The sequence below is a fragment of the Protomyctophum parallelum genome (genome assembly GCF_964188405.1).
Source record: "Protomyctophum parallelum genome assembly, chromosome: 11".
Lineage (NCBI taxonomy): Eukaryota > Metazoa > Chordata > Actinopteri > Myctophiformes > Myctophidae > Protomyctophum > Protomyctophum parallelum.
This window is the reverse complement of record NC_139707.1, coordinates 16,524,351-16,550,396: the sequence shown is the minus strand read 5'-3', so window position 1 is coordinate 16,550,396 and position 26,046 is coordinate 16,524,351. Positions and strand designations below refer to the sequence as shown.

The 26,046-nt window shown below is 43.9% G+C and overlaps 1 protein-coding gene across 1 annotated transcript in view; it reads left to right on the top strand.

The window, feature by feature from the left end:
- Nucleotides 1-414: 414 nt before the first annotated feature.
- The window catches only part of LOC310866334 (vang-like protein 1), a gene marked incomplete at its 3' end in the record, with an annotated part of 33,375 nt that continues 7,743 nt past the window's right edge, over nt 415-26,046 (top strand). The window contains exons 1-3 of the mRNA XM_083775944.1: nt 415-544; nt 15,983-16,227; nt 17,610-17,778. Coding sequence (XP_083632070.1) covers nt 16,160-16,227; nt 17,610-17,778 — 237 coding nt within the window. The 5' untranslated portion in view covers nt 415-544; nt 15,983-16,159. The remainder of the gene's footprint in view (nt 545-15,982; nt 16,228-17,609; nt 17,779-26,046) is intronic.

Sequence of the window (26,046 nt, the reverse complement as noted above, 5' to 3'; positions counted from 1 at the left end):
TCCTCCTCATTTTCTTCTTTACGACCAGGCTACACGTATACGGCCTACGGTTGATATCTAGGCTAATTGCTGCTGTCTGATCCTAATCATTGGTCCTAATCAATTAAGTCAATGCCTGCACTGCAGCCTATCCTTTAAATATAACATTCATTGTGAAACTTGCCACAACGCATGGTGCCTATTAGGTTAGTGATGGACGGTTTAAAATAAGTTTAGATATACGCATTAGGCTATAGGCTGCCGCTATACCAATAATAGTAAGATAGGGAGGGGGGGTGGAAACTTACATAGGCTAAACGGCGGTGCATAATGCATAATATCATTCCTTTAACAAGTGTAATATTGCCCTCTAGCGTGTACATTCATAACTGCATCCAGCCATAGGCCTGCCTCTGGAAATAGAAAGTCGCGCATGGAGGAGCTCCTTCAGCTAGCAGCGGATGATCAGTCGGGTTTGCAGCCTAGGTGCGCCCTGCAGCAGCGCAGTGGCATAGGCTATCTTTCTTTACATCGTGGAGGAATGGCATAAGCTGCATTTTCAAGGGTGAGTAAAGCAAGATCTAGATATAGCGGAGCCTAGTATCTTTTGTTATTGTGATTATTTCCATCATGCATGCGGCATTTTAAAAGAACACGAGCCAGGAATTATATACACTACACTGATGAAGTTCAATAGCCTACTGCCGTCTTGAAAAAAATGGTTTCCCTGTCTCACGAGACAGAGGTATAACGCTTATTTGTAGTCTACGTGAGCTCACATTTTATGTTCTTCATGCGTGCACATTTGCCTATATATTTCCTATGTAAACGCCTGAACAGAACACATAGCCTAACATGCATGGTATTTGGGCTGAGAGCCGGTGCTCTGTCTGCAATTGAAACGAGATCTTTTGTAACCGAACCTCTGTATCACTGTGACAGAGACAGAAGTAGCCGACTAGGTCTCTCTACTGAGAGCATCGTTCCAGCTCAAGCTGTTCTGCTTTGAGCTCTAGGTGCAGTCTATGTATACCGTTCATCATCAGCTGTTTTGCCTTTACGCCTATTCTGACAGCACAGTATAGGCTGCACAGCTGGAGGAGCCTGCTGCCAGTTATTGTAAGCTTGAATGAAGCAACTTCACGTGACTGCTAGGTCCATTCGTTTCTACCTTGGTAGCCTCATACCGTTGGACGCATAATGGGGCCACGGAATTGTACATCACCTCCCTCCAGAGTCCATTCATTATTGAATCGTGTTGATAGGTCTAGTCTTAACAGGTGAGTGAGCTACACTCCACTGAGAAATAGGTTTTTGATGACAACAATCCAAAAATATAAATTCTCTTGCACTTGAGAAACCACATCATTGACCTTACCTTGCTTTGTTCACCTTTTCTCTTAAGGCTGCCTTAAGGTTTATCTTGTTCAAGACATCTCTTGTTTCTTGCTAAAGTTGCAGTGCAGTCCACAGTGTGACACACTATGAAGTATGAACCATCCCTAGGGTCCCTATAGCATCCCTAATCTCTGGGGATAACATTCTGTTGCAAGCTCACATTTGTAGATTTTTACAAAGAGTTTGTCAAAGAGATTTGGTGTAGACTGTAGACTCTACAGTCTACACCAAATCTCTTTGACAAACTTGCTTTCTTCCCTCTACAGTGTAGAGGGAAGAAAGCAGGGCCGATCAACCATATCAGAATCCCCCATGGCGTCTGAACTTGGTCCCCTCCTTTTTCCCTTGCACCAAAGCTCTTGAGCTTGTTGATCTGCTATTTTTGCTGAATGTTCGCACCCAGAATAAGAACACAAGGATTCATGTTATGTGGTTAAACTCACCTTTAGAGTGATCAGAGGCATTGGAATTCTGCACATGGATAGCAGATATTGACTGCATTAATGGATGTGTGGTAGTAGTTTGTTTGTTTGTTTTTAGCTTTCCACACAATAAGGTATTTTATGTACACACCAGTCTGAACACTGGTTTATCCCCTCCCCTAACCCTCGAGGACAATGTCTCCATCTCTATTTCTACTCTATTTTGATGTTGTTCCACACAAGAGGATCAAATGTGAAAGTTTGCATTCCTGAGAGTTGTGTCAGCTCCTAACTATCTCCTTTACCTTTTGTGATGGCTCTTGCGTGCGTGCGTGCGTGCGTGCCGTGCGTGCGTGTGCGTGCGTGTGCGTGTGCGTGCGTGTGTGTGTGCGTGCGTGCCACGTGCATGCTTGTGTGCGTGTACATGTGCATGCATGCACATAATAGAATGAGACACAGTGGGAGGCCTTCCAAAGGGCAGCACTGTGGGAAGGACCTTCCAGTCATGGATAACAAGTTTGATTCCATGTGATGATAACCAGTATCTAGTTACGTAAATTAAAAAAAGAAACTACTGTTCCAGGTCTGGCACTGTCCTCTGTTGAAAAGCCACTGTGAGTGAGTGTTATTGCAAGCAAAATAAAAAGGGCTCCACGGAGCACAGATCAGCCGGGTCAGGTAGGTTATTGTGGGCCAGCAATGTTCGGAATTCGTCAATCAGGATGGAATATGATGGATTGGACTAAATCTGTAGGTGTATAGGCTACTGTCAAACTGTGTTTGGTGGTCTGGGCCGTGGCTGAGTGGTCCGGGCACCTGGGCTGGTGGTCCGGCCTGGTGGCGTGACGCGGGTTCGGTTCCCGAACCCATCTGCCTTTGCCGCATATCCTCCCCCCCGTCTCTCTCCCCCTTTCCTGTCTAATTTCTGTATACCCTATCAGTAAGGGTGTACAGACTACAGAAAAACAAAAAAAAGGTCTAAACAAAAACAAACTAGAAAAAGTGCCCTTCTGGGCACAGGTCTCCACCAGGATGAGCAGATGTGAAAAATTCCAGGCAAAGGTTTTTCCTTGGCCTCTAGGGAGTTGGCATACAAAGTTATCCACAGATCCGTGCAGTTAGGTAAAAACACTTTTCGGCCAGTTATAGCGCCACCTTGAGGCTGAGTTGAAATTGTTCATGTGGCATTTCGTCCTCGGCCTAGTGGGAATGTGGGTGCACAATTTCACGGAAATCACGCGATGTGTTCATGATTTGCAGCATTTTGTTTGAAACTGAGCACTCCTGTGAACTTTGGAAGCCAATCTTAACCAATCAGGATGGAGTCTGAGAAATCTGAAAGACCGGTTTCGTTGAATGGCTCTAGAGAGACTGTGTACCAATTTGCGCGATGTTTGGACAAAATCTGTAGGTGTACTGTGCAAAAACTTGTTTTGCACAAAGCGGCCTCCTGGTGGCGCTATAACAGGCCGTTCTGGAAAGTTTGGGGCATCCAGGGAGTGTGTGTGCAAAATTTGGCATCGACCGGGTTAACGGTGGCCGAGATTAGCTGCTCACGGACACACACACGGACGGACGGACACACGGACACACGGACGGACGGAGTGCAAAACATACTCTCCCCCCATGCCTTCGGCCTGGTGGAGACAATAAATGGCTAAAATCGGCCTGCTGGTGGTGCTATAACAGGCCCATGTGAAAAGATTGGGGCAGAGGTTCTGCTCTGGCATCCAGGGAGTGTGTGTGCACACTGCACAGTTTCGTTGCGTTCAAGCCACCAGTGCCGGAGATTAGCTATTCTCAGACGGACACACACACAGACAGCTGTCTGTGTGTACAGGTAATCTCTAGCACCGATCGACATGAAACTGTGCACACACGTTCCCTGGAGGTCAGAGCAGAACCTCTGCCCTAACATTGGCCTGTTATAGCGCCGCCAGAAGGGCCAGATTTTGGCCCTACAGTTTTTGTCCAAACATCACGCAAATTCTCTGTAGTCATGTGATCAAGACATTTCTCATGTTCCATTCCAATTGGCTATGATTGGCTCCCAACGTTTTGGGGGTGAGCGTTTTGCTCTAATGCTCCCAATGCTGGAGCCAATAGAGCAGGTGTACTAGCGTTTCAGACGATAGAAGCATGATGCAGTAGTGTCCCAAATGTCCCACATTATCTCTGGGGTCATGTGATCAATTAGATTTTTCAAGTGGCTATGATCACATTTTACGGGCCCTAGGCAACACGGCCTGGCAGAGACCAGTCCTCCAGAGTAGCACAATGTGTATGTGTGTGTGTGTGTGTGTGTGTGTGTGTGTGTGTGTGTGTGTGTGTGTGTGTGTGTGTGTGTGTGTGTGTGTGTGTGTGTTATACTACAATGTAGCTCCATGAATTTGTCACCATCACACTGATTGTTTTACATTTGTGTTGTATGGTTTTAGAGATGCAGCCTAACTGCTTTTGAATCCCAGTGCCAGTCACTGCATCTGGCACAATTTGGCACTGTGCCATCATGGGTGCATGTTTGTACACATACACATGGGCGCGCATGCACACACACACACACACACACACACACACACACACACACACACACACACACACACACACACACACACACACACACACACACACACACAGGAGGGGAAGGAAGGCATGGGGCTAATGGTTTTTGAGGGATGGAGGGGGGGAGGGCGGTGGCACAGATGCCATGGTAACACAGAGTCCTGGTACTAGATGAGCTGTGAAGATGATCTGTGCCAGGGTGCATGCTCCGTCTGGGTGTTTGTTGGCATGTAAACATTGTATAGGCTTTCTTGCCCCGTCATGGCGAGGCTGATTGCTAAAATGGCTGACGCACGCATGCGCACACGCTGCGAGGGAGGGCAGAATCCATTTCTTGCGACCGACGTCCGTCGCGACGGACCTGTCCGTCGGGGGGTCCGCCGGTCCGTCGGGGGGTCCGTCGGTCCGTCGGGGGGTCCGTCGGTCCGTCGGGGGGTCCGTCGGTCCGTCGGGGGGTCCGTCGGTCCGTCGGGAGGTCCGTCGGTCCGTCGGGGGGTCCGTCGGTCGGTCGGTCCGTTTTTGCGTCGCGACCGTCGGTCGCGGGGTTAGGGTGGATGGATTCTGCCCTTGCTGCCCAAATGGTAACTCTGTCATTTCTCTACCGTTTTGGACGGGGGTGGTCTCTTTGGAATCGTGTGGCCCCCCTGGAGGTTTCTATGGGGGTCTCGAGGTTCGGGGACCCCTGGGGACCCCCACGGACCCCCAAATGGTAACTCTGTCATTTCTCTACCGTTTTGGAGGGGGTGGGCTCATTTGAATCGTGTCGCCCCCCTGGAGGTTTCTATGGGGGTCTCGAGGTTCGGGGACCCCTGGGGACCCCCAAATGGTAATGTCACCTGTGGACACTAACTGTAATTGTCTCGCTGTCTCGCTGCTGCGCTGCGCCGCACAGACAGCAGCTTGTGTCAGTTGTGTGTAACATGTGCGTTCGTGCCGTGTTGCTGGTATATTATTATTATTATATTTTTTGCGCCGCCGCGTTGTCTCGCTGCTGCGCTGCACAGACAGCAGCTTGTGTGTAACATGTGCGTTCGTGTTGCTGGTATAGATATTATTATTATTATTATATATCATATCCTCCTTCCCAGCCTCCCCGTCCTGGACGGCGCAGAACAGCGTTGGATCGCCGGCCGCCTATCGTTGATCGCCCGCCGTCTCCTCGAGGACCGCCGACGCAGATGGTTTACTGCTATATGCCATAGTGTTTATTATAGCTACTATTATTATTGGGCATTTGCTAACTTAACGGTGTGGCACGTATTATTGTAGTGTACAGTACATTGGGTACAGCGGTCATTCAGGCTTCAGAGGGCTGCTTACAGGGGTGGAATATTCTCAGGGTTGGCTTCACCTGTCTCTTAGCGCCCCTATATTGGTGAACACGCATGTTTGTATTTTACTGCTGTGATTTTCGATAGAAGTGTTATCCTATTTTGATATAGGCTTATTGCAGTGATCGTTGGTGTGCACTTGATTTGCCGTGGCATCTTTTGTGGTCGTGTGTACTAATGTGTATACGATAATCGATAATATATGTGCACTAATCAATCTTTGGGCTGCTTAGGAGATTGGGTGGGAACAAACACTGTGCTATTATCCAGATTCCTGAGGTGGACATTTCAAGAGGAGCTTGTGATTATTGCTTGCCTAGGAATAGGATACAGTGTGTTAAGTTATGAGAAGTTCTGCAGCTTACACGTTGCATTCGGAGAAAAGATTAGATCCATTTAGCCAAGCATGGCATATTTATTATTATATTAAGGGCTCCCTGTCACGCATCATTCTCACGGTGACAGACCCAATACAATACAATCACTGAATGAAAAAACACCGGTCCGCTCCACACACAGGCAGTGGTCATGTGACCCGAGTTACCTGATCACGCCATAGGAGACAAACATGCATCCCATACCTTGCGCCTTGGCGCCTCACAGTGGCACAAGCACAACACTGCATATCACACAGAACAGCAGTACAGAATTACACACAATACACAAGTGAGGACATACATCCCGTCAAATCTCAACACAGTGCCTATTTATATTGCTATTTGCTACGTTTTAATAATTGCCAGTCATACAGTATAAATTGCCACATTGTTATACCTATACATTTACGTATTTTACTTGTATAGTGTTATATTTGATATCCTGCTACATGATTTTATACTTACCTGTTTTATCTCCGAGCTTATAATAAACTTTGTTACTTTTCTATACGACCTGCCTGCTGCTGAATATATTCAGAGTATACTCTTCATTAGCAAACTGTAAATAAAGTACTAAACGAAGGAAAAACCCCCGCGGGGATAACTGACGTTATAAGAAGATAACGCCCCTGCATGACACCTCCCTGGCCACCGTATAGCGCATTGACAGGTCTGTCTGTCTGTCTGTCGTAGCATGCAGATAGACAGATAGGGGGGGGGCAGTTTGACAACAGCGGCTGACACATGTTCATTGATGATGATTAATAGGCCTACTGTATATGCTACTGTGCTGCTGGATCGTCGATAAATGGACTATAGGCCTACTGGACTTTGATGTTATACTGCACGGATATAAGCGAACCAGTTTATCAATGTTGGATAGTTGGATACCTGCATGCGCTCTTTGCATGTGCACGGCAGATGGAGAGAGAGAGAGAGAGAAAGAGAGAGAGAGAGAGAGAGAGAGAGAAATGAGCTCCGTTCATTGGCTTTATAGGCAAGTGCAGAAGGTTTATAACGACAGGTGCCCACCTTAGAGTAGCCTATATATATTAACTTATTATTATTTTGCCAGCGGGTGCTTTGGCTCTTGCGCGGAGTTGACGCCGTTGTCTATAGGCCTACGTGCCAGGATGATTTTAAATAAATATGTCTCTGTCTCTGCGTCTCTAGAGCTATAAAATATATAGCACACATCATGTGTGACACATGTGTGCACATACACACACACACACACACACACACACACACACACACACACACACACACACACACACACACACACACGAGATTCTGACAGAATGCAGCGGCGCATTCTTAAAATAAACAGATATACAAGCTTATAGTGTACCATAGCGTACATACCAGCATACTTACCGTTCAATAATAATTAGCATGTATTATTATTAACGAAAAACAAACAGTTTTTTCAAACAGTTGTTTGAAACAACTTCTGATTAGTTACTAACTTTACTAGACCAATTTAAAATAGTATTAGATGTTTTTCGTTAATAATAACTTATGCTAATTATTACTGAACCATTTTAGATGTTTATATTTCACCAACAGGCATGATATGAATTTATAGGAATAATAGGCCATCAGTGGCCACCGGTCGACTCCATTTTGCGCATTACGGCGCCTAGATTGAAATGACCACATTAATCAACAATAGACCATACTGTTCATTGAAAATAGCTGCAAAATCACTATAGTTGTGATGGGATAAAGTAGACCTTTTAAGTATAGTTACCAAGTAGGCCTACCATTAACCCCGCGATGCTGAGCGTGTGTTCCAGCTAAAACTAAGGGTAGGTCTATAGATTTTTAGGGTTAATTATTAGGACCCGATTTTTAATTTCATTCAGAGGGAGAGTCAAGGTATATATTTTATATATAGTGAAACATACATTTCATCGATATCCTTCATCGTCTTCATTTCTTTCATAGTTAAAGCAATTGCTAAGTGGTCTATTGTCTAAAAAAAACACACACAAGCATGAACAGTAGACATCTATTCATCATTATTTATTTCAAATCAAAATACAAACCACTGTCACCAACTCGTCTCGAAGTTCGCGCACACACACACACGCACACACACACACACACACACACACACACACACAACGAACGGTGTGGTCACGGTACCGCTGGCTGGCCTCTGTTTTAACGTTAACGTCAAAGTCCAGTAGGCCTATAGTCCATTTATCGACGATCCAGCAGCACAGTAGCTGTATACAGTAGGCCTATTAATCATAATCAATGAACATGTGTCAGCCGCTGTTGTCAAACTGCCCCCCCCCCCCCCCCCTATCTGTCTATCTGCATGCTACGACAGACAGACAGACAGACCTGTCAATGCGCTATACGGTGGCCAGGGAGGTGTCATGCAGGGGCGTTATCTTCTTATAACGTCAGTTATCCCCGCGGGGGTTTTTCCTTCGTTTGGTACAGTTTGCTAATGAAGAGTATACTCTGAATATATTCTTTCAAATGAGGTTTGGCCTTATATCAAACATACATGCTCAGTATTTTTATTAATACATTTGCAACTATTTGAATAAAGGTTGTATATCAGTGAAGCCACCACAGCTCATGAAACATAATAGGCTGCATGGCTAACAGGGCTTAGTGCTTCCCTATACCATATCTCTCCTTTCTCTGGCTCTATGACTTATACGCCCATGAAAAATGGAAAATATAAATTTCATTGAGTGTATACCATTTGGAATTATACCAATCGGTTGAGATTTGGCAGATTATAGCCAATGTTAAATATCAACTTTTTGCGCACGGGCCATTGGGACTGTGGCGGCGGTGTTTTACCTATAGGACCTCTGCTTGGATTCATGGTGAGTGCGCACCGAAAAGTAATTGGAATATATTTTTCTTGCCACATTATAAACAAGTTTACTTTACCTCCTCACTGTCCTCAGTGTTTGGGACGGGATGTAGGCCTGTATCATGTGCTGTCTGCGTGCATATAGCGCTGCGCTCCAGTGAAATTGTCATTGCTTGAGAAAAACGGATAAGGGCAGCAGGCAGGTCGTATATAGAAAAGTAACAAAGTTTATTATAAGCTCGGAGATAAAACAGGTAAGTATAAAATCATGTAGCAGGATATCAAATATAACACTATACAAGTAAAATACGTAAATGTATAGGTATAACAATGTGGCAATTTATACTGTATGACTGGCAATTATTAAAACGTAGCAAATAGCAATATAAATAGGCACTGTATCTATAGGCAAGCAATAATCACAAGCTCCTCTTGAAATGTCCACCTCAGGAATCTGGATAATAGCACAGTGTGTAATAATAGTAGCTATAATAAACACTATGGCATATAGCAGTAAACCATCTGCGTCGGCGGTCCTCGAGGAGACGGCGGGCGATCAACGATAGGCGGCCGGCGATCCAACGCTGTTCTGCGCCGTCCAGGACGGGGAGGCTGGGAAGGACAAGCTGCTGTCTGTGCAGCGCAGCAGCGAGACAACGCGGCGGCGCAAAAAATATAATAATAATAATATACCAGCAACACGGCACGAACGCACATGTTACACACAAGCTGCTGTCTGTGCGGCGCAGCGCAGCAGCGAGACAGCGAGACAATTACAGTTAGTGTCCACAGGTGACATTACCATTTGGGGGTCCCTGGGGGTCCCCAGGGGTCCCCGAACCTCGAGACCCCCATAGAAACCTCCAGGGGGGCGACACGATTCAAATGAGCCCACCCCCTCCAAAACGGTAGAGAAATGACAGAGTTACCATTTGGGGGTCCGTGGGGGTCCCCAGGGGTCCCCGAACCTCGAGACCCCCATAGAAACCTCCAGGGGGGCCACACGATTCCAAAGAGACCACCCCCGTCCAAAACGGTAGAGAAATGACAGAGTTACCATTTGGGCAGCAAGGGCAGAATCCATCCACCCTAACCCTGCGACCGACGGTCGCGACGCAAAAACTGACCGACCGACCGACGGACCCCCCGACGGACCGACGGACCTCCCGACGGACCGACGGACCCCCCGACGGACCGACGGACCCCCCGACGGACCGACGGACCCCCCGACGGACCGACGGACCCCCCGACGGACCGGCGGACCCCCCGACGGACAGGTCCGTCGCGACGGCCGTCGGTCGCAAGAAAATGGATTCTGCCCTTGCTGCACGCTGCTGCACACAAACACACGTTCAAGTCTTATGCACTGGGGTTAGCACAGAATGGGGTCTGTTCGTTGCTTGATGTTTGTGAATTTACGAACCTCGTATCTTTGAACATATGGTATCTTTGGTGGTGCTTGTTGCAAGTCAACCAGGATAGGATCATCAGCTAAAATAAATGTATAGACTATACGTTAACTGGCCTATCAGAATTGATCACAGTTGGCCTGGGCCGTGGCTCAGCGGTCTAGGCACCTTGGCCGGTAGTCCGAGTCTGGCAGTGTGCCGCGGGCTCGACCCCGATCCCGACGGCCTTTACTGCATGTCACTCCCCCATCTCTCTCCCCCATTTCCTGTCAGCCATACTGTCTGTCCCTCTATAATTCTTTTTTTTAAATAAAGGCGAAAGCCACAAAGAAAGCAACATAAAAAATAGAGAGACTTCACTGTAATACTGTAATATGGGCTGTATTTTGCGTGTCTTAAGTACCAGGTCTTATTCCCTAACTTGAGTAAACTATAGACCTGGAGGCGTGATCAATGCCATTTGGCTTTTCTGAGTGGCCAAAGAGCATTGACCACGCCTCCAGGTCTTTAGTTTACTCAAGTTAGGGAATAAGACCTGGTACTTAAGACACGCAAAATACAGCCCTAAGACTGTAATAGTAACTAGTAACTAGTTTTTTTTTTAAGATTTGTTTTTGGCTTCTTGACACAAAAGAGGGAGAGAGAAAAGGGGAGAGACATGCAGCAAAGTTCGTCATGAACAGGACTCAAACATGCAACGCTCTGTCAGGCCTATACAGTATATGTGGCATGCGCCTGGACCTCTAGGCCAGCGGGCACCCCATATTTGAACTCTTTTAACCTTGTCTTCTTGTATCAGTCAAAAGTAAAAAAGGGGTTTGCTTAATTGGCCGTGTGTCAGTCAGTCAACAGTCTGACCTCGCTTGATGATCTCCAACTGTGTCATAGCCTGCGTCTACTAAACCAACACATTAATGAGTGTTTGTTATACATTAGTGTCACTTTCTGCTCTCGTGAACGTCTCCTCAGTGCAGCCAAGTGGAACAACGTGGAGAACTGTAATTATGGTTCGCTGGAGCCCACATTTTCTGTAACATGTGCATCTCACTATAGTCACTATAGTGAGCAGACGACTGACGTAGGCGGTTTGGGGCAGCAGGGCGTTCCCACATGTACAGTACATGGTTATTTCAGCATGCGTTATTCATGCTTATCCGTAGCATTGTAACTGATAGTTATTTTAACCCCCTGGCTGTGATTTTCCACATGGCCTGGTTCACTGCTCCTCTTCATGCTCGTCTCGTGGATGAGTGCTTGCTCAGAGCGACCTGCTTGGCCCACATACAGCCCGCCACACATCCAGCGACCAGCACTCTGGGGGTTAAAAGCCTTTATTCAAACCGTAGGGTTTTTCATTTAACCATAAGGATGCTCAGGGTGATTAGAGACCATTGTTTGCTCTCTGTGCCGTCCTTCTCTGTGCCACCCCCTTTCTTTCTTTCTTTCTTTCTTTCTTTCTTTCTTTCTTTCTTTCTTTCTGTCTTTCACACACACACACACACACACACACACACACACACACACACATACACACACACACACACACACACACACACACACACACACACACACACACACACACACACACACACACACACACACACACACACACACACACACACACACACACACACACACACACACACACACACACACACACAGTCACACACAGCACACACACACGTTGATATAAATGGAGATACGAGGTTTCCACCCAACAGCGACGATATCACACACATTTACTCTCAGCAGGGGTTGATTGATTGTTCCTGCTAGAAGGGGCCGGCTGCCTCCTGTGTTACCAAGGCAACAGCGGACGCTCCAGATGTGGGTTAGGGATGAGAGATGACGCTCTCGTCTCTCTCTCTCTCTCTGTCTCTCTCTCTCTCTCTCTCTCTGCCCTCCCTCTCTATGCGTCTGGCTGGTGTTAAATTTTGATGTCTCGACATCAGCTTTGATGTACTGACTAGTGTACTGGTTCCAAACACTGGGTCGGGACTCATTCGTGGGTCGCAGACACATTTTTACAGGTCCCTTTATTTTATTTTTTAATTATTATTATTTATAAATATTTTCAAAAAAAGCATTTTTCTTTCATGAATTAAAAACAAATTCAATGATTTCTTTCAGTAATTTCATAAAAGAAAAATCTACGAAATTCCATGAATTAGAGTAGAGTCGTGAAAATAGCTGATCTATAAGCTCATAACACGTTGCTTCGCACCGGTTATGAGCTTGTAGATCTGCTATTTTCACTAGTTTGACAAATGTATCTTTTGGGCCACGGGATAAAATGTTTGGGAACCACTGGACTAGTTCCAGTTCTGTCCAAGTCCATTACTTGCTGATGTCCTGCATGCATGTTGTAGTGTACTGCCGGTCGAGGTTTGATCAGATGCTCTCAGTTGTCAGTAACATTAGCTAATGTATTTCTCAGTAAGGGCTAATGCCACATACTCTGCATTATTCCTTTTTCTGCTGGATCTGTATAGTATAGGGTCTTTATGGTATCGTAATATGTGGTAGTGCCACACATGCACACGTATAACTAGAGTACATGTCCACTCATTTTATGTGACAGACAAGACATCATGCAATATTATATCATTCATTATATTGTTGTGTAATATCTGAAACCATACAGTACTGTCAGCCTTGATAATGCAAATGATAAATCTGTGTGTCCAATTTGTGGAAACCATAACTCCCATGACGGCTATTTCGAAAGGAAGGAACAAGGAACTAAGAGCGCCTCGACCCACACATTATCCTAATAGAAGTCAACCACAATGCATCATTTTCCACTAACCACAGTGCATAAAGAGTCATTACCATACTCTATGTGGATCTGCGCTCCAGTATGCTGAATGAGCTATTTTGCCGTTTGCGGCCACCATCGGTTATAGAGAGATAATGAACATGTTCTAAATAGGACCACGGCATTAGCATAATGCCTGTTTGTCAAATAAGACTGGGGTTAGGGATGATGATTGACAGGTGGTTCTCCGGACAACTGCAAAGGGGACTGTCACTGACTATAGATTGGCTGCTGTGGGTCACCAAGACATCTGTAAGGCGCACATGGCATACATTAAGCCCGCTTTATTCGACACGTGAGCTTATTTTGCTCCACAACGCCGCCATATAACGGCGCATTAATTAGGCATTATTGCTCTGGAAGAGGAAATTGGTGAATTCACTTAGTTTCCTCCCGTTAAGACCAAGCTGAGGCTGTCTGGATGCCGATAGCATGCAGGCTCTCTAAATTGTATGTGGCGCTCACCTCAATTACTCTTTCCCAAACGCTCTTTGTGCATTTGTCTTCCTGTTACACAACATTGGAGAAAGCTGCCTGCCTGAAATAATGATTCATAATCTTATGTGGTGTACCCGCTCATCCTCTGCCAGGCCTGTCAGTGAGGTGAGAGGAGCTGGGATAGACAGCCCTGACATGTTACTAGGGGCTGGGCAATATATACTTAATTGATATCATGATATGGGACTAGATATAGTCTGGTATTTTGGATACTGTAATCGTGATATGATAATTTGGTCTTTTCCTGGTTTCAAACAAGGACGTTTAGAGAAGGAAAGGACATGGTCACGTGACTGGGCTGCGCCATGACACTTTCATTGGAGTCAATGAGAGCTCATGAACAAACACTATTTCTGAATGACTGAGACCTTTTGTAAAGTAATCGCTTCTGGCAAATAACAGAAGACACATTATTGTCTGCTGTGTTGCTTTTCAATGTGTACACTGTGTCATTTTTTAGAGGTAGTATCACGAGACTTCCCACCGATTCCTGTCTGTCAGTCAAATCTCGCGATACCTCCTAGCCAGAAACGATACCTGCTGCTGTTTAGACCCTTATTTTATTTTTATACTGTGTGTTGTAAACTCTAAGTATTGGACCCTCGTCTGATTTGACAGACAGGTAGTGTGTGCAGGCTGGGTGGTGTGTGACAATCCGGTTGAAGGTTCCTGATAAGAGTGCGTAAATACGAGCACACCCATCCTCCGCTCACTCCACTGGCTCCCCATCTCATTCCAGACTGATAACCCTGCACCAGTGCATCCACCCCCCCCCCCCCCCCCCCCCACTACCTCAAGGAACTTGTCACCCTTCAATCCTCAACCCGCTCCCTCCGCTCCTCAAACACCAACCTCCTCAAACCCATAAAGACAAACCTACGCACCATGGGTGACCGGGCCTTCTGCTCCGTCGCCCCCGAACTGTGGAACGCTCTCCCCGCCCACCTGAGATCCCCACAGTCGGTCGACACTTTTAAGAGAGGACTAAAAACTTTCCTTTTCACCAAAGCATTTTTATAGCCTTGCCCTTATGTTTTAAATGTTCCTGTTCTATTAGATGTTTTTAATGGTGTGTTGTTTTTTTGCTTTTATTCATTTGCTGTAGCACTTTGAGATTCTGTTGAATATAAAGTGCGTTATAAATAAAATCCATTATTATTATTATTATTATTATTATAAGTATTCCTTCGGTACGGCGACTGCGGCGGCGGGCACGGGAGAACAATATAGCGACACGAGACAGTATCACGCTAAAGGTTCACCAAGTTTATTACACAAAACAGGAACATACAGTATATAGTGCTGGATCATAATGACAAGGTATCAGACATAATAACGTGCCTACTGCAGCAAGGCTGACCTTGCTGTCACCGAGATGTCTCTCGTAGCCTAACTATAAAGTATGCTACGGTTCAGGCAGTACACAATACATATCAAGTACACTGTGTCTCACGTTCAAGTACACAGACATGGGCGATCATGATTATAACACTGTGCACTCTGTGCACATCGAAAACAACCTGTGATATATGTCTTCTTTTATATTCCTGAACCGATTATATGACAAAGGTCTCAATGGTTCAGAAATAATGTTTGTTATGAGCTGGTCCAGCCGGCTCCATTCACTGCCATGTATTCTTTTCACTTCCAGTTTGAGTTTTGGCTCCCATGAAAGTGTTTATGAAAGTGTCATGTCAGTCACGTGACCATTTCCTTTCCTTCTGAAAGCTTCTTTGGTTTCAAAGGCTGTATCACAGTAAAGCGATGTTTATATTTAAGTTTATTTTCTAAACTTACCTGACAGTTCAAGATACTATACTATAGGCAAAAGTCTCAATGTCAAATATGATAATTAATTTTGTCCGTATATAGCCCAGGTCTATACAGTATGTCACCTGTTCTCATGAGTTTAATCATTCAATCATTATCATTATGTTTTAGCGAAAATAGCCAATCTACAATCTATCTTTTTGAAAAACATCATTAAATGAGTGAAACCCTTTTTGTCTATTATAATGACATACAGTAGAGATGCTCACACTGTCACAATAGAGACAAAAGTGGTTAATATCACTCAATCTGTCACTGTGGTAGCATGCTGAACATTCAGCTTTGGCACAGGCCAAGACAAATAATAGCCAAGAACCTGCTTGAACAAACAGAGCCTATTGTTTGTTCAAGCAGGTTCTTGGCTATATGTAGTACAGTACTGAGTACCTACATCCACTGCATTATTTGTTAGCTGCTGTATATAGCTATCTTTAATGCAGAGCTATAATATATACTCTCTCATGCATGGCATCTACCCCCCCCCCCCCCCCCCCCCTCTCTCTTATACTGTAGGTCAAGGTGTGCACCAAAGCAGCTCTCCTGATTTAGCTGTCAGCCCCCACAGATTTGTGAAGTCCTCAACAGGCCAGATTGACCATAGCAACCGTCTCCCCTCTGATCCTCTCTGTGCCACACACTGACCCCCATCCCCCACCCCTCCGCCAGCCGCTGGGTTAGAGCTGCATTGGAATGGACACTGAGTCGACCCACTCGGGCTACTCCTACTCCAGCCGCTCCGGGAAATCAAACAGACATGGGTAAGTTCACTGTTTGTTTTTCTGTTGACCTGTCTGCCCTATCTTTTCTATTCAGTCTCTCTCATCTTTTTCCAGACATCGATCTGAGTCCTGTGTCTGTTCGTCACTGTACATTTAGCAATACTGTATCTGTCGCACACGGCCATCAATCTGGTATGAGGTTTAACTGCTGCTTATTGCGTTGGTTTTCTCTCCTTCCCAGAGAGTGCATTCAGGGCCGCAATCGTGCAGACCTCGTTGAAAGGCTTGCTTATGTCTGCCCGGCTGCTCTTTGAATGGAGTTTGTGTCTGTTTGTTTGTTTTCCGTTAAAGCAAACCACATGTCGGCCATGGGAAAACAAAGTGTGGGAGAGAGTGACCCAGAGAGAGAGAGAGAGACAGAGGAAGAGGAAGAGAGGGAGAATGACAGAGCGAGAATGCGAGAGATTGAGAGATGGGTAAAGCTTGTGGATTAGGGTCGTCACAGCTGACCGCATCTAACCCATTTCAATGATTGTCCTATTCAGCAAATGAGATTCTTCCTCGTCTCCATCTCATATTCATTGTGCCACACTGCCACAGTCATCATCATCATCATCATCATCATCATAACCTTTATTTCAACTGGGAGTACAGTTGAGGGGCAGGCCCTCATTTTCAATGTAGTCGTCTAGCTAGAGATACAATACAATAATCAACAGAAATGACATTCATATACAACATCAAAAAGAGAACAGTACATGAATCAGAAGACAGGAAACGCTCAAATTCTGTCCTGCCCTATCTTTTCTGGGTGTGGGTTTGTGCAACTGAGCACACGTTCATGAAGTGGGCGAGACAGAGAGGAAGTGTGCATGCACCTGTATGCCTGTGTGTGTGTGCGTGCGTGCGTGCATGCATGTGTGTATGGAATTAAGACTTCATGCATTTGGATTCGATAGAAACCAGCATGTCTTCTATGAAAGCATGTCACGCATCGAAAATAGACGACCTACAAGCTCACAATACGTCGCAGAGGTTGTAAATCGTTATTGATTAGTTATTTTAAGATTAAAGGGTGTTTGAAGTGGTCAGAGTAGCAACAGAATACATGTTCAGAAGCATCGTGAATAAACATGAATGATCTCAGACGTTTCGTAAAAGCAAAAGGTTAAAGCCAGTCAATCTGTGATTTCTTCAACTGGTTGGCTGTATGTAGAACAGCGGCAACAGCATAGGATTAGTATGATAATCATCTAAACATCATCATAAAATTCAGTCATGAAATTTGATTTAGCTTTACTCTGTGTGTGTGTGTGTGTGTGTGTGTGTGTGTGTGTGTGTGTGTGTGTGTGTGTGTGTGTGTGTGTGTGTGCGCGTGTGCGCGCGTGCGTGCGTGCGTGCGTGCTTGCGTGTACTTACAGGGACCGGAGTCGTGAGAGGCACAAGGCCAGCAGTAAGGACAGCAGTCGGTCAGAGAGGTCTGTTGTCATCAACCCCCCGGACACACCGTCCCAGGAGTCCCCTGTTCAGAACGGGGAGCCCCTGCCGGGAGAGCCCTCACCCCCAGCAGAGCAGGGAGACGACACTCAGGTAATTGATTTGATTCAAGCGCTGGACTGTGAGTGTTAAACACTTTTCTGAAAAACCTATATGTTTCTATGTCAGTGGTTCATCAGTTGTGATGTTTTTTTCTATATGATATTGTATTACTCAACGACACTGACAATTAGTTTGATTACTTTCGATTTTAAACTAAACTTGAATGAATGAATAAATGTTCTCAAACCTTTTCAAGTCAAGGACGCCCAAAAATGTATTTAGTCGCCGACTCCCATCTCAAAGTATGTTGTTCCAGGGAACACCAGAAGCAAATAATTTAGTTAAAATGTTAAAAATATATTTTCAAAGATTGACAAAAAAGTTAAATATTTTTCAAAAAAATAGCTCATAGTGCGTAAGTGTATATCTGCGATTTATTTTAATAGCCACAATATACAATAACTAGAACTGCACTCTGTCGAGTGCATACTTGCTTGTTGCACACTAGTAGGCCATAAATGGCCAACTAGTGCGCAAGCAGAGCGCGCAAGTCCTTTCGACCGCTGTAAACTGTCAAATCTCAGTATCTCTGTGAAGGAACGTTTGAAATGATTAATGTTTAGATGTAACTATTTGCTACCTACCTACTTTATGCATATAAACACCTAGTATTATTAAGTATGGTTCAAGTTTCTATCTATATAAGAAATACTGTTTTATCGTTGTAGATATATTCTGGATCCCTTTTTAGTTTTTCAGAGACAAATAAATCATTGATATGTGTTGAAAAAAAAAAGGTATATAAACTGAATTAAAATATGTTATACAGTATAATTTTTCTGTAAACGGTGGAATCTCAATATCTCTGTGAAGGAACGTTTGAAATGTCTAATTATTAGGTGTAACTATTTGCTACCTATCTACTTTATGCATTTAAACACCTAGAAAGAAAAAGTATATAAGCACATCTGTGCCTGGTTTGCTGGGACCAAATGACCACAAATGACCATATTTCTTACGTCATCATTAAGAGCTAGTCATACATATACACACCACGTACTCTGGTCCCAGCAGATCAGGCACAATTTGCTATTTTATTTTTACTGATTATGTATATAGTATACGACTATATATATGAATATATGAATCTAAATCAGTAAAAATAAAATAGCAAATTGTGCCTGATCTGCTGGGACCAGAGTACGTGGTGTGTATGTGTATGACTAGCTCTAAATGATGACGTAAGAAATATATATAGTATATATATAGTATATAGGCATATACTATATACGTATACATATATACTCTATACTCTATACTGTATAAAGTGTGTAGTTGTAAATTGATTAGCGGTATACTGTGGTTACTTTGCGCCAAAAACCGTGACAGCTGTTCCGCCATTTGATGTTTATGCAAGAAAACAGCAAATCTGTGCCTGGTTTGCTGGGACCAAATGACCACAAATGACCATATTTCTTACGTCATCATTAAGAGCTAGTCATACACATACACACCACGTACTCTGGTCCCAGCAGATCAGGCACAATTTGCTATTTTATTTTTACTGATTATGTATATAGTATACATATGACTAGCTCTAAATGATGACGTAAGAAATATATATAGTATATATATAGTATATAGGCATATACTATATACGTATACATATATACTCTATACTCTATACTGTATAAAGTGTGTAGTTGTAAATTGATTAGCGGTATACTGTGGTTACTTTGCGCCAAAAACCGTGACAGCTGTTCCGCCATTTGATGTTTATGCAAGAAAACAGCAAATCTGTGCCTGGTTTGCTGGGACCAAATGACCACAAATGACCATATTTCTTACGTCATACGTATACTATATACATAATCAGTAAAAATAAAATAGCAAATTGTGCCTGATCTGCTGGGACCAGAGTACGTGGTGTGTATATGTATGACTAGCTCTAAATGATGACGTAAGTAATATATATAGTATATATATAGTATATAGGCATATACTATATACGTATACATATATACTCTATACTCTATACTGTATAAAGTGTGTAGTTGTAAATTGATTAGCGGTATACTGTGGTTACTTTGCGCCAAAAACCGTGACAGCTGTTCCGCCATTTGATGTTTATGCAAGAAAACAGCAAATCTGTGCCTGGTTTGCTGGGGAAAATGACCACAAATGACCATATTTCTTACGTCATCATTAAGAGCTAGTCATACACATACACACCACGTAATCTGGTCCCAGCAGATCAGGCACAATTTGCTATTTTATTTTTACTGATTATGTATATAGTATACGTATGACTAGCTCTAAATGATGACGTAAGAGATATGGTCATTTGTGGTCATTTGGTCCAGCAACACAGACACAGATTTGATGTTTTTCTGCATAAACATCGAATGGCGGAACAGCTGTCACAACGAAGGAGACCGGGCGAAAACATTACTTGCGCGCTCTGCTTGCGCAAGTACTGAGTAAAGTGGTTGCACATATTCTTTCTCTGGTTTAATGGGTTAATCTAACTCTGAGAGTGTAAGAATTGACCTACGAACTGCTTTTCATGTGCCTTTTGAACGTCACGTCAAATAATCCCATTTCTTCGGGGTCAGTCCGAGGACTCATTGAGCCATCTGTGAACTGTGAACTCTGGTCTTCTAAACTCATATTACACACAGCTGGCTGCTAATCGCCATGGCCACAAGTCCATATAATCACTATGGTGACAAGTGGACCATATAGGTCAAAGGATTTTGATCTCTCTTTTAGGCTGGCGTGGATTTGTAAAGACTGCAACGCGTGTCTTACTGTCCCGCTGTAACTGTCTAGCTCTCTGACAGAGTTCATTGCAAAGGATGGTTGCATTATTTAGAAATGCTACATTTTATGGCTGTGAATGGACCATAAGCCCCACCACATAAACTGCGGGGATAATGTTCAGCATTGTGATAGTAGAGGCATTTATTTTGTGTTGATTGCAAGTTATCTCAATTTGCTAATTTGTTGAGGCGATGTACAGTTTTCTTTTGACCGATGATGACTTTATGTCAAATTAATTCAGAGCAATTGTTTTTGTAATGATTGTGACGGATCAGATGATTAGCAATGATAGAAGGAAGGCTGATGAGTCTCGGTTTCTCTATCATCTGATAAATCCTCCAAAAATATCCTCAGAATATTAATTTGACATTAATGCATAAGTAAAAGGAATCATTGCAATAACTTAGCAATTTGTGAGACTATAACACAAACAAATTCCTGTAATTAGTCTCCATGTATTGAAACTCACATTATTACACCAGCACGACTAGTGTTACCTCCAAGTTTCTGCTGGGCACTGCAAGAAAAATAGCTGTTGTGACACAAATCTGCATGTGCAATAGCAGTGATGTTGTTGTTATGGTTCTTAGCTAGGGATGGGCAATAAACGGAAACAAATCGGGACCTCTTTGTTGCACAATGGTGGCGTGCAAAAAGTGTGGAAAAATAGCGTACAAGCTCAGAACGCATTGTGATAGATCTATACTATTTTCATTATTATTATCCTATTCTATATTAAAATTGGATTAAGGGAGGACGTCACGCTTCTAACCTCAATGTGACATCATGGCATCAGGTGACAAAATGCTCCAGGAAAATGAATGATAGTGAGAGTTTAAGATCAGTAAGACATACTAGACAACCACGCAGAGAGAGTGAGTGGAGAGAAAGGGAATGGGTGACATATTGTTCTGAAGAAAACATTCTGCCTTGGGCTGCCGACTCCGACTCTTTGACCTACTCTCCTTCCATAGAAGAAGGAGAGTATTTTATTGTCCCCTTTGGCAGAAATCCTGTCCAAAACCATTACTTTACAGGAAATGTATAAAAATAAATACAAAATCACACGCAAGTAGCCTATAAAGTACCCTACGCCATTCATTAATACATAAAAAGAAAAGAAAAGATGAAATATGAAAATACAAGGTTCATGGATGCCAAAGCACACGTGTAATGCACGTAAAACCGGCAGTATTCTTTTTTCATAAAATCGCTGGTCCATTCGACATATTTTGTTATCCCTGTGTATAGCCCTCTGGTCGAGTTAACAGCATTCCATGCTGTCATGTGATTGTCACCTTGTAACTAATGTCCATTGTCTGTGTTGTAAGGTAATCTACCATGGTATTACATTAGCCCTCCAGACAAATGTGTCCAAATGGTACACCACCACCACCACCACCACGAGCACCGGCTCACCCCGGCCGGCGCTTTTTAAGAGCAGCTCTTTGTGAGGGCAGTGCAACGTCTAATAGGCTCTGGTGCAGAGGAACTCTCATAGACTGAGATTAGCCCTAGTAGTATACAGCCAAACGCCACTCTGGGGAAAGCTGATATGGATAATCAGGCATGTTTATGCACACACCTGTGACATAAGGGTATAGATCTGTGTGTATGTGTGTGTACGCGCACACACACACACACACACACACACACACACACACACACACACACACACACACACACACACACACACACACACACACACACACACACACACACACACACACACAAACACATGCGTCTGGGTGTCAGTGGGTCTGTGTGAGTCATAGTCAGTGTTCCAGCCTTAGAAGGGTGAGACTATTCATACCCCCGTGTGATCTGTCGTTAGACTGAGACATCATGACCTAGTGCCTCAAGGTTGGAACTTTGGTTTCCACAAGATGCCAACGCTAGTGTGCGTCTGTGTACTTGCTTAATATGGCACTTGCTTTGTTCGATGAATCAGTGCAGACTTGGATGGTTAGAGCGGCGCTAACAAAGTCAATGCAAAGACGAGAAGTTGCACAAGCACCGCAAACGGGCGCGGCGCGACCTGGCGCATCACAAACGGGATGAACCGAGGCGAACATTTAAATTCAAGTCTGAATGCACCTTAAGGATTCTAATTTACAGTACTAAATTAGAATCCTTAACCGTCTTCCTGCCATTGCCGAAGCCCTTCGGCAATCAAAGCCTCAATTTGATAATACACCTTGCTGCCATTGCCGTAGCCCTTCGGCAATTATACTTTTATAGTGCATATGATCGATCGAGCCATAATGCTACTCACGTTAGCCGGTTAGCTAGCAGTTTTGTTAGCACTGCACTGGATCGTTCAGATTAGATCGCGGTCGCCATAAGAATCCATTCTATCCGTTTCTTTCAATCGCCTGTATCTCCTATTCCTTGTCCCAGATGGCATTTTTGGTCAAAACAGCGTTTCTTTGACGGCACAGAGCCGACGTTGTGGAGTGCTATATGTACCGGCATTGATTCGATTATGTAAACAAAGGTTGTCTTGGCAACGTAAAGCTGGCAGGGATAAGCTCACTTCCGGTTGAGGCAAAATGTGGCTTTTCAAAATAAGAGCTCAAATTAAAAAAATGCTGGCATGAATTAGGTCCTAATTTCTCAATAAATGGCAGCAGTAAAAGGGTTAAGGTGCATTCAGACTTGAATTTAAATTTTCGAAGCCTCGGTTCATCCCGTTTGTGATGCGCCAGGCCGCGCCACGCCCGTTTGCGGTTCTCACGCAACTTCTCTTATGGTCACAAAAGGGGTGCATGCCCATATATGGAGTATGGACATATATTGATATATATGATATATATATGGTCATAAACAGGACAAGGACAGGATGGGCATGAAAGGGACACAAGCACAGACAGACACAGAGATCATCAAAAGGGACACAACGGGTAGTGCATAACTGAATGGAGCATGCATTCCCAATTTGCATCGTTCCTGACTTGCATTGTTTCCGAGTAGTTTTAATTCATTTTAAGTGGACACACATGTTGTACTGTACCTGATATGGAGGCTTTGACTGCTTGTCTAGTCTTCATAATTATGTCGGTGAAGCAGGAACCAAATTCATTGCATGCCTTGATAGATAGAAGTGTAGAGGCTGCTGACACAGGAGGTTTTGTTACCCTGTTGACTGTAGAAAACAAGGCATGTGCATTATTATTGGATTTGACATTAATTCCAGAGTATGACTTGTCAGAGTTGCCTCGCATTTCTCAGTTCAAATGTGAAGTCTCTCAATCGGTGATTCTTCTTTTTACCACCTGCGTTCAGCTTTTCAACTCTTTTTTTATTCTCTTCTTTTACTCTATTTTAACCAGCATGGCATTTCTCCATGGAAATCTTTTTTCCATGGTAAACAGGAGGAAACTTGCAAGGCATTTTTTATGCATTCCATTGATTCTTGTGCCTGATGCTTTTTTATAATGAACATAAAAGCACACCTCTAAGCATGCATGCACGCACACACCCACACACACGCACACGCACACGCACGCACACACACGCACATGCAGACGCGCGCACACACACACACACACACACACACACACACACACACACACACACACACACACACACACACACACACACACACACACACACACACACACACACACACACACATTCCTTTTGTGTCTGCCACCCTCAACCCAGAACAATGGACCTTAGTTACTGTATTTTGGGGGTCAAACGTACTGTGCGTTAGCCTGGTTCTGCTGTGGTTTGGGATGGTGTAACAGGCCTAAAATAATCCATATTCACTCTGCAGAAAGACTGCCAAGCAAGCAGAAGTCACATCTTCTTTATCTCAATTCTTGCTTTCTCTTTCTCTCTCCATGTCTCTCTATCCCTTTCTATTGTCCCCCTCTCTCTCTCTATCTCTCTCTCTTTCTCTCCCTCTCACTCCCCGTCTCGTGCTGTGAGCTTGTAGATCGCCTATTTTCACAATTATTTTGCGCGACACTGTTATAAAACTATGTATAACATAGGCTCAGACTAATCAATGTAGTTGTCGTTGATTTAAAAAAAGAAGTACAATTTGATTAATTGAAAAAGTAATCAATAGAATAATCACTAAGAATGGAGTGAAACAGTCTATTAGATGGGCCAACATTACACTGTTGTCACACATCTCCCACCAAGATGATAAAGGTAGGGTAGGTGATATTCTTTTGTTACATATAAGTGTTAAAAAGTTGATAGTAATCATTGCTATAGAGTGTTTACTCAGTAACAGGGTTCTCCATGTCTCTCCATTTCTTTATGAAATTGGAAGTGATCACAATCAAATGAGCAGACATAATTGGAACTGGAATGCTAGATATAATTGAAGTTCATAAATGGGTACTCTCTCCTGATTGGCCACCACCTGTTAATTGTTTCTACACTATAGCAAGGGCTACTATAAGAATACAGTGATTTAATCTTTAAACACATTTAGTTTTTGTTTTTAACCAAATAATATCACTTTACTTACAAGGGCAATCTTGTAAAAAAAATGTCTTCTTTCAAATTACAGAAGAAAATCTCATTCATAAAATGTACTGTAGGCTACATGCATATTCTAACATGATCTAAATAGGGTATAATTTGCAGGCAGTCGAAATTTAGGAAGTTGAATAAATAAACAGGGGCATTCCACTTGCTGCAAACCGGGATATTATTTTCTCGCTGGTCGCATATTTTCGCACATTGCACCCATTCAGATATGAGAGGTGTGGAATGCGGTTTCACTGCACATCCCTTCAGTTCACAGCATGTGCTCTGATTCATAATGTGGTAAGGTGGAGACCTCCCGCTGAATTAGTTTTGTTTTAAGGCGCTCGGCGAGCCAGCCAGAGAGTGGAAACAAGAGAGTGGAATAGAAATGAGCCTGGACGGTAAAGTGAGATGAGTCCGATAATGGTGACATTTACAGAGCTGACCTCTCTCTGCTCATACATGAACATGACTCTCGCATGGAGAGCCATGTCATGAACCGCTGCCTCTGCATTCCTTTGCTCGCAACTGGCCTCGCTCGGCTCTACCCTTTTACTGCTTCCTTCCCAGTTCAACAACCCCAACCCCCGCCCTCAGCCTGTCCTTTTCCTGATTTTCACTTCCGTCCACCCCTTGGTTCCCGTTGGCATCCTATATATCTCCTCCAGTGTGATTGTAGTCAATGGGGTAGAAGTAGGCTACTTATGTACAGTGCACTATTCATGTACTTACTGCATATATTTGCAGCTGTGCCACAGTAGTGTATATGTGGTGCCAGATTTTCCTATGAGCAGGTAATTGGAAATATGCATGTGTCGTATCATATTCCCTATTCAACAAAAATAGGCAGGTACTTATTAATAGTCTGCTGTGGAATGGTTTCTAGTACAGCACACACACACACACACGCACGTACGCACACAGTGGGTAATCAGGAGTCAACAGGAGTCAGCTGCAAGAACTAGATTGTTTCTTCCTTCCCTTGGCTCTCACAGCAGGTCTCCT